Source organism: Benincasa hispida, chromosome 1, assembly GCF_009727055.1.
Source record: "Benincasa hispida cultivar B227 chromosome 1, ASM972705v1, whole genome shotgun sequence".
Lineage (NCBI taxonomy): Eukaryota > Viridiplantae > Streptophyta > Magnoliopsida > Cucurbitales > Cucurbitaceae > Benincasa > Benincasa hispida.
The window spans coordinates 37591017-37604879 of NC_052349.1; the positions used below are offsets into that span (position 1 = coordinate 37591017).

At 34.8% G+C, this 13863-nt stretch overlaps 1 protein-coding gene across 1 annotated transcript; it reads left to right on the forward strand.

The window, feature by feature from the left end:
* Positions 1-4371: 4371 nt before the first annotated feature.
* On the forward strand, positions 4372-12703 carry LOC120081976 (NADH dehydrogenase [ubiquinone] iron-sulfur protein 1, mitochondrial). The gene is made up of 5 exons (XM_039037162.1): positions 4372-4985; positions 5592-5838; positions 8676-8970; positions 10675-11049; positions 11514-12703. Exons 1-5 carry the CDS (start codon positions 4559-4561, stop codon positions 12411-12413), a joined length of 2244 nt encoding a protein of 747 aa, XP_038893090.1. The 5' UTR covers positions 4372-4558; the 3' UTR covers positions 12414-12703.
* Positions 12704-13863: the final 1160 nt, after the last annotated feature.

Sequence of the window (13863 nt, forward strand, 5' to 3'; positions counted from 1 at the left end):
GGATCAACAAACCTAATTCCTAAGCCTGGAGCAGAATCTCACGGGATGGTCAAGAGGCCATGAAGCCTAGTTCCTGAGCTTGTGAAAGGAACCTCGTATGGGATGGTCAGAGGACGACGAACCTAGCTTCTAAGTCCATAAGCGGGAATCTATATGCACATAGGGAACACAGGAGATTAAATAAGTATTAGTTTTAACTATCTACCGTGTGTGTAGGTAAGGTTGAGAACAGACTTATTCGAGACTGAGGTTTGGATGTTAACCTCGTAATATGATATGCTTTTATTGCTATAACTTGAAAGAGGCTTGTTATGTTGTTACTACTCATTGGGCTTCTTGAAGCTCATTCTTTTCTTTCATGTTTTTTCTTCCCAGGTAGAGAAAGATAAGGAGTTCCAGGGTGCTGCTAAGGTCAATGTCTGCCACACCACAACCACACTTCTAGATTTAAGTTATTGTTGCAAACATTTGTAGTTAAGTCTGAAAGTTATATAAACATTATACTGTTTGTAATAAAATAAGTCAAACAATTTTTGCTTATTTCCTTGGCTTTAAGTTTAATGAGCAAAAAAGGTTCAGATGGACAGTAGGTATCACAAAAAGGTGGTATTTGTCGTCCTCACGCCTCCTTTCGGGTTTAAGAGGTGAACTCAGGAAGCGGTGTGACATCAATCCTATAGTATATTTTTCTTCCCTTATTTAGAAAATTATGCTGATTTATTCTTTAGGATATTTTCCTTGTTTAAGAGTCATTAGTTCCAAATGGTGATATTGTTCCCTTTCTCAGCCGATAATTTAAAAGGAGATTGTCGTGCTCTTTTAGGGTTGCCACTTCTAATTATCTTTTGGGTGAGGTTCTATCTTTTGTGGTGGCGGAACTGTGCAACATTGATTATTTCTATTGTTTCTTTGCTCACTATAATCCATTGTACGAAATCTTTGTTGAAGAGTACAAGATCAAAAAGATAACTTCTGTCTTATGGAGAGCCTAAGACATTGCTCTTGAGAAGATATTCTCGGTCTTAGGGGGAGTCTAAGACTTCATTACTTGAGAAGGATTTCTCTAACCTAGGGTGAACCTAAGATACATTAGTGAAGGGAGTTCATTGAGAAAAGGGAAGATAACATCGTTGGAGAGGGGTGACATACATTGTCAGAAGCCAAAATATTCAACACTAATATTAACATACGTAGGGGAAGCCTAAGTGTCTTGAGAGGGAGTCTCACGTCTAGAAGAAGCCTAGGTGAACTGTGAGTTAGATTCTTCGTATGTCACTGTAAATGTTGTTACTTTACAGATAAGTACTACATTGTAGTCGCTTGACTCTTTAATATTAATGGATTATCTTTTCTGAGCTTTCTACCCCCTCCCCCCAGACGTAGGTAGTTATCGTCGAACTGGGTTACCAATCTTTGTGTGTTATCTCTTACTTATATGTTCATTTTTATCTTGTGTTATAGAACGAGCCAAATTACTTAGTTTAACATCTATTTTCTGAATGGTGATTCATCCTATTTTTCATTAACCTTGAATGGCCTGTAAGACTCCAATATGCATGAATTGTTCGAAAACCTTCAAAAATAGACATTTAAACACATTAAACCCTATAAGTAAGTGGGATTAGAGACCTAAAAATAGTTCTTTTCAAGAGATATCAAGAGGTTACTTGTGTTATTGTTATTATTATTATTATTATTGTTATTATTATTATTATTATTATTATTATTATTATTATTATTATTATTATTATTATTATTATTATTATTATTATTATTATTATTATTTTGGATTGATACAAATTCTAAGACATCACTCCAATATATACTAGTTGGTACCTTTAAATTTATGGTTAGGATTTTGCCAACACATTATGATAAATTGTTACAAATTACTCCCTATGATTTATATTCCATATACTTCATATTTTTTTAGTAAAATAGAAGCAACAAAATTAAATAAGTAACATATCACTTAACACAATGACATCCATGTCTTGAGCGTGATCTTCAATCCAAACACCTTATAAGTTGGTTCACCTTGCATGCCTAGCAAGACCGTGATCAACAAAATTATTGTTTCGTGGCCAGAGAAAGAAACCGAAAAATAAAGTCTCTATGATAGAATGCTCGAATGTCATACCTGATAAGTTGGTTCATCTTGTATGCCTAGCAAGACTGTGATCAACAAAATTATTGTTTCGTGGGTAGAGAGAGAAACCAAAAAATAAAGTCTGTACGATAGAATGCTCGAATGTCATCAACACTTGGACTTTGTTATTGAAACAACCTCAACCTTTATGTAAAGTCAAAAGAATCAATGAGTCAGTTTCAACCTAGAAAGGAAAGACCTCTACTTCATGAACTTTTTTTTTTCTTTTCACAATTCAACACACATGTAGAGTGAGATTCGAACATGTGATCTTTTGGTTGAGAATAAATATTTTAACAAATTTTAGAAAAGTTTTATAGTAGACACTTCGTAAAACTAAAACAAGTGAATCTCAAATAAGAAAACAATTTAGATTAAATTATAAGTTTAGTTTTTAAACTTTTAAGGCTGTGTTTATTTGATTCTTGAACTTTAAAAGATTTCTAATAAGTTCATGAACTTTTAATTTTGTGTCTTATAGATCCATAAATAAACTTTAAGAAGTGTCAACTTTCAATTTTGTGTTCAATAGGTCAAGACTCTTTCGACATTTTGAAAATTTTACAAACATACTATAACAAAAAGTGAAAATTTAGAGTCTTATTATGCTTTAAATTTAATAAACCAATTATTTTAATTTTTTAATATATCAAAGATCTAATAAACACAATTAAAAATTCAGAGATTTATTAAACATTTTGAAAATACAAAACTTATTAGATACAAAATTAAAAGTTCAAGAACTTATTATGAATCTTTTAATTTTCATTTGAGGTACAATAGTAAAAACAATCGAGGAAAAAAGACAACAAAAACATTGAAGAGCACTCTTGAACGGGAGGGTAATCAATCTCGAGTGAGCCAAGTCGTCTGCATGGTATGGAGAGTATAAAGAATCCCCTTTGCACCAAAACTATGTATAAGGTGTTTAATATGCGTTCATCAAAGTTTAGAGACCTATTAAACATCCTTAAAATCTCATAAATCTTTGACACAACTATGAAAGTTCATGAATTAAGGTCATGTTTATCCATTCATAATTAAAATTGGTGTAATCGTAATGAGATTTCATTGATGGATCAATCGTTATGAGCCTAAATCACAAAAGTAATTGATTGTTTTTTTATCATGTTTACTTAGACATTTTATAAATGTAATTTGATTACAATTGAGGTTGTTTACTTTGCATTGTCCGGTATCATTGTCTTCTTATCATTATTGTTATTGTGTTAGGGTCCATTGACAACAATATTTGTGACGGTAACAGTAACTGCAACGAATTCATAATTCTCCTAATGTAATAGTAACAATATTTGTAACGATAACGGTAATAATAAAGTTAGTGGGTCCCATCATTTTTAAACGTAATTGGATTGATCACTTTCAGCTTCCCAATCAGAATGCGTTAATTAATTAGAATTTAGTTATGAACCCACATTTCATTACAATTACAGAACATTGATAAACAATAACAAATGTAATTAGACGAGACCCGCTTTTCAAAGTAACATTGATGGATTAAGTTTTAGGGTAATAAACATGGCCTAAATTAAACCAACAATATATTTATTAATTATTTGTTTATTATACAAATTTTTATTAAAGGCAAATATCAATTTATATCCCTAAACTTTGGGAATTGTATCCATTCAAATCCTAAACTAAGCATTGTATAAATTTAAACATTAAATGTTGGGGTTTGTATCAATTTAAACCTGAACTTTAAAATTTATATCAATTTAAACCTCAAACTAATAATTATATCAATTTAAACATTGATTTTTATATGTGTATCAATTTAAATCTTGAACTTTCATCGATATATCAACTAAACCCTAAAACATTCATAAGTATATCTAAACAAAATATAATGGAAAACTTAAGTTGATACAATTATAAAAGTTCATGGTTTAAATTGATACATGAATAGATACACTTATAAAAGTTCAAAGTTTAATTTGATACAATTATTAGTTTAAGGTTTAAATTGATACAATCCTCAAAATTCAAGGTCTAAATTGATACAATTATTAGTTTACGATTTAAATTGATATAATATCCAATCCAAGATTTAGAGTGTAAATTGATGTTTGTCATTTTATTAATTATATAAACAAATATTATTGACGAATACCTAGACAAGAATAGTACTAGAATAACTATACATATATATATATATAGTACTAAAATTTTCCCAACACAACCATAAACTTTGTAAAACCAAAACAACTTGGGTAATTGTAAAGCTTGGAACTTTAACTAAGATCCCAAAACTCACTCGCTTTTACTGTTGATTTGATCGTATCCCCTTCATCGCCCTCTCCTTCTTCGCCAGAAATTTACATATAAAAACGGGTTTTTTCGCAGATCAATCCGGCCTTCGTCTGAGTTCAACTTCAATTGCCAACAATGGGGTTGGGTTCCCTTGCTTCCAGAGTTGTCAAGCCTTCTTCCAGGCTCCTCACCTCCCAAAACCCTAGAAATCTCCTCCATTTTCGACCCATTGTCTCCACCACTGAGCTTCACAACGCTGATGCTTCCGCCGCCCAGGCTCAGGCCGATCCTGCCCCGCCCCCTCCTCCTCGGACCCCTCTCGCCGGCGCTCGCGTCCACTTTTCCTCTCCTGAGGACGCCATCGAGGTCTTCGTTGATGGGTACCCTGTCAAAATCCCCAAGGGTATGACGGTTCTTCAGGCTTGTGAGATCGCTGGGATTGACATTCCTAGATTTTGTTATCATAGTCGTCTTTCCATCGCTGGGAATTGCCGTATGTGCCTTGTTGAAGTCGAGAAATCCCCCAAGCCTGTTGCTTCTTGCGCTATGCCCGCTCTTCCTGGTAATTTTTTTTCGTTCTATAACTTATTTTGATTTGCAATTTGTCTATGTTCTGGATTTCTAATGTAGAATATGGGTTAATTGACTCTTTGATTTTGGTTTTCTTAGATTTTCATTATGTTAATTGATGAGCGATTTATTTTCTCTGTTGTGTATATGATATGTTTTTTTTGTTTATGTGCTGAAATTAGAGCAATTACCGTTTACCAGTGTGTTTTTTTTTTTTTTTTTCCTGGTGCTTGAGGTTGTTCTACTACACTATGCTATCAGGATCATTAAGACAGTAACAATGATTTGCTTTCTGGATATGGCTTTTAAGATTGCATACTTCACTTCTTCTGATTCGTTTTGTTTTTTTTCTTTATTTATTGTGTGGATGATTAATTGCTTATGTGCAGGATACTCTGCTTCATCCATTTAAGGCATTACTGAGATTCTTAAAGAATTTAGTGTTTGAATGGTTATATGGCTTATGCTGTGTATTCTTGAGTGATAGTGAGAAAATAATTTCAGAATGGCATCACTATGTCTTATCTATCTGAAAGATTCCATGGTTTGTTTCTTGTGTGGATAAGATGATAATTTATTTGAATAATCTGCTTTCTAGGAATGAAAATTAAGACTGATACCCCACTCGCAAAAAAGGCTCGAGAAGGAGTGATGGAATTCTTGTTGATGAACCATCCATTGGATTGCCCAATTTGTGATCAGGGTGGAGAATGTGATCTTCAGGATCAGTCTATGGCATTTGGGTCTGATCGTGGGCGGTTTACTGACGTGAAGAGATCAGTGGTGGACAAGAACCTTGGTCCCCTTGTGAAAACTGTAATGACACGATGTATTCAGTGTACCAGGTCAGATTTTGTAGCTTACATATTCTATGGAAGAAAATTATTTGATTTAGAGCTTTTTTTTTTGGGAAACTTCAAATAGAATTATTTCAACAGAATTAGTTTACATGAACTTGGATTTGAAACATTTGTCTAAGAGTTCTTCGTTTTCAATAGTCATACCATGTAAAGTGTCTGTGGCTTTTAAGAAGGTGATACTTGAAAATTGACGCTGGAATTATGGACTTTACAATGAAACCCAAGACTGGATGAGTAACTCTCTTCCTAGACTTTATGAAATTTTGTACCTTGGTTTTGCTAAACATTTTGGAAAATTGCATGTGTGATAACTGATACGGACTGTTGCTTCTGTTAAGATAGTAATTTTGTGTTTTTCTGATGGAAGTTTATACCCGTATTTCTTCTATATTTTAAAGCTTCAATTTTGTTTAAAAACTTTCTTAGAACTCAAAGGATACAGTAGTACAACCTCTAGAACATATCCTGTTCAAGTAAGGTCATTTTTCTTAAACTTCCATCAAGGCTTTTGAGAGATTTTTGTTTTTTCAACTCATTTTAAGTCGATAGAATTTTCTTGTTCAAAATGTCATGATAGAATGTTTTTGACCTGATTTGTTTTATGTACTTACTGCCTGTAGACCAATTCCGTTAAAGTCAAATGTTTCATTGAGGATAGTTTCATCAACATGCTCTGTGCTATTGCCCAATATTTTAAAGTTAAATTTTCTAGGTTCAAACTTTAGATTGGGAATAAGTAGCTTTCTTATCCAAAGTCTCTTTATATCAAGAGCACAATGGAAGAATATACAAGGGAATTAAAAAGGTCAGCCTCCACAAAAGGAGTCCAAACCCTAACTACAGAAAGGGACTCCAATCCTAGAATAAAACCAAGCTGATAATTACAAAAGGCTTGAGAAACTGACGCCCAAAAGAGGTAATAAATCTGACAATCCCCAAACTTTCACCTACAATATTCCTACCCCTCTACAAATCCTACCATTCTTCTCAAGCTAGAGATTCCTCAAAACAGCAAAAATAGTAAAAAAAAAAAAAAAAAGAAAAAGAAAAAAAGGAGCATACCGAAGGATTCTGCCCTTATCCCGAGAAGGAGTATTCTGAAGGACCTCCTCCATCATAGAACATGTCTATTACTAGCCAAACGTAACCCGAAGGAGTCCAAACAATGATTACCATAAAGAGTCGAACAAACTAGCAACCCACAAGATCTGGTCAAGCTTCTCTGTTTACAGCCTACAAAGAATTCACCATTGCAGTCCCAAAAAAGAAGGAAGAATATCTTTGGATGCGATCTTTAATATTCACCTTCCCATGCAAAGCCACCCATACAAAGAATTGGACCTTCTTGGCAATATTAGCCTTCTAAAAAACGGGGATGCAGGTGCATGCAAAGGGCGAGAATGGCTACACGAGATGGGAAAACAAGCTATATGAAAAGATTTAGGTATATTTTGATTTATACTGAAAGAGAATAGCTACCTTCGAAAAAATTTCACTACTTTCACCTTCTTCTCATCCCAAAGAATGAACTTTCCTTTTGAACTTCTAGATGCCTGCACCATCTTATATCAATAGAGTGCTAGGCCTATGTGAGGAAGAGCAGAGCAGGCACGGAACAACTATGCATAGATGTTAGGGGGACAGAGTTAGTTACTTGGTGGTGAAGACTATTTTGTAAGGCGGAAAATGGGTCCTTATAGTGAGGTAGAAATATATGTAATGATGGGAGTGGATACTGGATAGTGAGACTTAAGGTAATAGTATGATTTTGTGGAGTCTTAGACCGCTTTGAGGTTTTGGTTGTTTCTTCGGTACAAGTTGTCTAATCACCAATAGGTCCTTCCTAGTGTTCCACGAGTAAATTGCTTGTTGCACCATGAGATGTTTTAACATGCTCATTGTTTGTATGGTTAACTTAGAAATAAGATTTTATTAACACTTTACAACTTTAGAGTTTTTCCTCTGATTATCCCCCATCTTTTTCCTTCTAAAACTTCTAAGAATATTTCTCTCTTTTTAATGATCATGAGTATTGTCCAACTCCAAACTAGTTTACACACACCTTGACTAATCTTGAAGGACAATCTACCTGATCTTAAAACATTTGGATATTAGAAAACCAATAGGATTTTGACATCTTATGTTGGTGGCTTCCATGGAGTTCACATTCCCTTGATAGTGTTTTTTACTTTCTTACCTGCCCCGTGACCACTAGGACATAAAAAGTGGTTTTCAAGATTAATTTTATTTTTCAAAATTTGGATAAGATCTCAAAATTATTTTTAGTAACTATACTAAGATACTATTATTAGAAAAAGCTTAATTTGAAAAGATACTAGAAATAAAATAACTTAGTAAACGAGCTAGGATTATCTCGATCAACAATGTGGTGGCCTTACTGTGGAGGATATGGTACAAAAATACTGAAATAAATTAATAAGTAACATTATAAACAAATGAAAGACTCCTTGTGATGTTTTTCTGGACCTTGATGAGAACTTGGAATTTTGCTTCTACTTGGTGTCTGATCTCAAAAGATTTTTGTTATTGTAATTGCTACAGATCCTTGCCAATTGGGAATCCTATTTGAATTCTCCTTGGCTGGTGGGGATATCTCGTCTTGTTTATGTACTTTTTCCCTTCCATTTATAAAATCTTTTGTTTCAAACAAAAATAATCCTTAATTTTTAAGAAACTGAAAATTATGGACATTAATGTTTATTAACGCTGCTCTAGTTGTTCTGCTTTTTCTGTTATTGGTCTAACCATTCTACCATGACTAAAATAATTAATCTAAAAGACATCCATTTTCCTTCCTGCAGGTGTGTAAGATTTGCTACAGAGGTTGCTGGGGTTCAAGATCTTGGCATGTTAGGTCGTGGTAGCGGTGAGGAAATTGGGACTTATGTCGAAAAGCTAATGACTAGTGAGCTCTCAGGGAATGTCATTGATATTTGTCCAGTTGGGGCATTGACCTCAAAACCTTTTGCATTTAAAGCCAGGAATTGGGAATTGAAGGGTACAGAGAGCATTGATGTTACAGATGCCATTGGATCTAACATTAGAATTGATAGCCGTGGTCCAGAGGTTATGCGTATCGTGCCTCGGTTGAATGAGGTAGGTTTGGTATCTTTCATGCCTACTTTCCTCACTTACCCATGCCAATTGTATATCTCTATAAAATGGCCATTTGCTAGAGTTGAAGAATGATTTTGCATATTTGTGATCGACTAGCAACTATGTTGTTTATTTATTTTTTCTTCTCATGTGATGTCTGCTGGAAAGAACTTCTTAGCAAATAAAAGGACATTAAGAAAAGCAGGGGCTATGCCCAAACATGAAACACCAAGTGGCTCACCCATTTTGGAGGCCCAAGTGTCCTTCAAAATAACCCCATTCAGCCCAGGGTCCTTCCAAAAAGTTCTTTTGTCATTTCCAACTTTAAAAATGAACCGAGATTCCACCTCCTTCCATGAAGAAATGCTCATCCATGGGCTCCTGAGACTTGATTACCCTTACTTTTGTGTGCCAATCAAAATGACTGAAACCATGAATGCTGATATTAACTTGCTTCCAAAGAGAATTAGTTTCATTTATAAAAGGCCATCCCCATTTTGCTAATATAGCAAAATTTGAAGCATGCTTCAAAGCACCAAATTCTAAGCGCCATGATTTTGAGCTTTAGAAACCAAACTCCACTGTACCCAGTGATTGAAACAATGACAGATAATATAATGGGATGCTTGACAGAACGGATGTGCATAAAGTCATCCTCCTTCCTTTAGAAAGAGTAAACCTTTTCCATCTATCCAATTTCTTTTGGATTCTGTCAATAATGGGCTGCCAAAAAGATAGTCGTTTGGGATATCCACCAAGTGGGTGAACTCTTCTCCTTCAAGTCTCCTATCTTTTCCTCACTTTGGAAGATCAAATTCTTGAAGAAGGTAGATATTTTGTAGTGCAGTTGCTCTATGAGAGAGTCGGTGCCCTAGATCGTGTTTAGAGGAAGTAAACCACCCCACCACAACAAAAGAAAAAAAAATTGATGGTAATGTTGTATCCTTTGTAGGTAGCAGCCAGGGATCACATTCTAGATCACCTTCTATGGTCTTGTGAGTTTGCTGGATCAATGTGAAATAATTTCTTGAAAGCATTTAACTAGAGTGTGCAGTTCTTTGGTGAAGGATTTCTTCTTCCCCTTACGTGAAAAGGGTCACTTGTTGTGGCATGCTTGTTTTTGTGCTATTATATGGTTTTTCCCCCCCTTGGGGTTGGGGTGAAACAATGGGACATTCAGAGGGATTGAGAAGCTTTTGAGTGAGGTGTATCAGACGTCCCTTGAGTCTCTGTTTGTAAAGTTTTTGTAACTACTCTTCTTTAAGTTCTATTTTGAGTGATTGGAGCCTATTTTTAGGGTAACTGTGCTTCTCTTGTGACAATTTTTTTTATATAATAATTAAATTTTATTTTTATTTCCCTTGTATTCTTTCCTTTGATCTACGAAAATGTGGTTTTTCATAAAGAAAAATCATTATTAATTTAGAACAGCAATTACTCTAAATAGGAGATCTAATTTATAAATCTTGAAAATACCTCGTCATAATACTACATCAAAAATTTAACCAAGGAAATTTGGGAGATTCATATTAAAGGAACAAAAGAATGGTTTGCTTTGCCCTTTGATTTATGACTTTTAAACCTCTTCGGGAGACTTGCAAGTTTCTTAATCAAGTTTGCATAAATTCACCAATTACTCTCCCGTAGACTTGCAATATACGAACAATTCAAACTGATGCATAAGTTCCCAATTACCATTTGCAGGATATTAATGAAGAATGGATATCAGACAAGACTCGCTTTTGTTATGATGGTCTCAAGAGACAGAGATTAAATGATCCAATGATCCGTGGTGCTGATGGACGCTTTAAGGCTGTCAGCTGGCGTGATGCCCTTGCTGTGGTTGCTGAAGCTGCCCATCAGGTTAAACCTGAGGAAATTGTTGGAATTGCTGGAAAATTATCTGATGCCGAGTCTATGATTGCTCTGAAAGATCTCTTAAATAGGTTGGGATCCAACAATATATGGTGTGAAGGAAATGGACCGCAACCTAATGCGGACCTGCGTTCTGGGTATATCATGAATACTGGTATTGCTGGTCTTGAGAAAGCAGATGTCTTTCTTTTGATTGGCACTCAGGTACTTCTATATCTTTATCATCTTCTTCTAGTGACTTATTCTATTCAGTTTGTGTTTGATATACTTGTACAATACTGTTATCTGTAGAACTTTAAATGTGTAGTGTAGTTTATATTAGTTACATTTTTTTTTTCTAAATGAAAGTTCAGTTGTCATTAAAAGAAAATATTACTAGTTTATTTTGATCATTTAACTTATAATCCGCGTCACTATCAGTATTCTGTTAGTATAAGAAGGTGTTGGGAATCACATTAGTCTTCTTTCTGATCTCCTGAACTTACTCTTAATATATTTCTCATCATTCTCGTAATTTTCATTCATCTGTTTTCATTCTCTGTGACTTATAATGCGCATAGATCAAGTATGGTTGTGGATTATAGTGAGATGAGATCTCGTTGGATTGGTGTTATTATGTGTTTAAGTGTCATCCTTTGCCCCCTCACTATTTCAAACTAAATTGCCAGCCAAGAGTTGAAGCTGCCATGGTGAATGCAAGAATCCGAAAGACTGTAAGAGCAACTCAAGCTAAAGTTGGTTATGTTGGCCCGCCTACTGAATTCAACTATGATCATCAACACCTTGGAACAGGACCTCAAGCACTTGTTGACATAGTTGAGGGTCGCCATCCATTCTGCTCGATCCTCAAAAAGGCCAAAAATCCAGCTATCATTGTTGGTGCTGGACTTTTCGAAAGAAAGGACAAGGATGCAATCTTTTCTGTAGTTGAAAACATTGCCAAACAAAATAATGTGGTCAGGCCTGACTGGAATGGTTACAACGTATTGCTTTTGAATGCTTCCCAGGCTGCAGCCCTCGACCTTGGACTCGTGCCAGAATCGGTAAATAGCATTGAGTCTGCAAAGTTTTTGTATTTGATGGGAGCCGATGATGTGGACTTGGAGAAGGTCCCAAAGGATGCTTTTGTGGTTTATCAAGGACACCATGGGGACCGAGGTGTCTATCGAGCAAATGTCATCCTCCCTTCAGCAGCATTTAGCGAGAAGGAAGGAACCTATGAAAACACGGAAGGTTGTGCCCAACAAACATTACCAGCAGTACCAACAGTTGGTGACGCACGAGACGATTGGAAGATCATTCGTGCTCTTTCTGAGGTAGCTGGTCTGCGGTTGCCATATGATTCCCTCGGGGCGATAAGGTCCCGGATAAGTACTGTGGCTCCAAACCTCTTGCAGGTGGATGAGAGAGAGCCAGCTACATTTTCAGCTTCAATTAAGCCTGAAAGCACCCAGAAGATGGACATGGCTGATTTTGGCAGTCCCATAGAAAACTTCTACATGACTGATTCCATTACAAGGGCATCAAAGATCATGGCACAATGCAGCGCTTTGCTGTCTAAAAAGTGAGATTTTCTTCATTATTTAATGTTGTAAGATTTACTCTTTTGCCTCTTCAACCCATGTTTTTTTGGGATTTTTTTTTCTTTCTTAATTAAAGTCTGTGCAAGGCTTCTCTTCTTAGACCAAATATCTGGAACGCCCTCTAGTGCTTCTAATAAAAGTGACCGGGCTTTATTTGTCGTTTCACTGTAACATGTTTTTGCAATGGGAAACCATTTCTGTGAAACGATGGCATTTGGAGTTTGGTTCTTCAGCATTCTTTTTCTCATATATAAAGACAACTTCCTTCATGTTTATATATTTATTGTATTCATAACTCTGTGAACATCACTTCGAAAGGCTATTCGAAATTGTTTTCAACATACAAGGATGATAGAGTCAAGTTTGGAAAGATAGATGGATCGAAGCTTCGATTTAGCCTATATCGTTTGCAGATGTACCGGCTAATGAGACAACCTGTGAGAGAGATTTAAATGGTACGAATAAGAGATTTGGTTGCATTATACAGGATGTTGAGATTGTGTTGCAACCCTTGTAACTGGATCTTCTTTTATCTTGTGAGGCTGGGGGTGGGGAATTACAATGAAGAACTCACAGTTTACCATCATGGTCATATTGCAATCTATCAATGGTTATTGGGAAGATATAATGAAATGTAGATATTTCTTTTTTTGGCAAGTTCTTTTGGCCTTTCAAATCTTAGGATGATATATTCTTAAGTTCTTTAAGTTGCTAATTGTGATAAGTTAAGGCCTTGTTCACAGTTTAGTTTAGTTTAGTTTAGTTTAGTTTTTTTTTTTTTTTTTTTTTAAAAAAAAAAAAAAAAAAAAACAGTGAGCATTTGAATGCTTCCATGATTCTATCCCTTGAGTTTCTTTGTTTGAAAACAATTAAAAAAAAAATCCTTAAAATTTGATTTTGATTTTAGAATTTGGATGAATATTCAATGTTTATTTGGGTTTTTCCTTAATAGTAGGAAGAGGGAGGAGCGAGGAAAGATTGTTGACATTTAATCAGGAGAAAAAGGAAGCAGAGCAAGAAACAACAAAGAAACATTCTATTTTGGATCCAAATTTGAAGTCACTGTACAATTATCAATTGTGAAGAAACAAATATAATTTTAAAAAGTGGTTATCAAAGGCTTTCATTTTTTGTTTTAGAAAATGGTTATAAATGATTTTTGGGATGTTATTTTAATGATGAGAGGAGAGTTATACATAGGTGTGTATCTAACTATTCAATCACACATACTTTGATATGAAACAGTGGTGTCAAAAAGAAAAAGGAAAAATCTTGCAATGGAAGTTGTGCTCAACTATGCTTCTGTTATTGCATATGGAGAACATAACTTTCATTATAAATTTAAAATTGGCATATAGTTCTCAATTCTAGAAACTTGTAAGATGGTGGAACACAATGTGTTATCTATAAATTTAGGACTCAATTAGAGAGATCT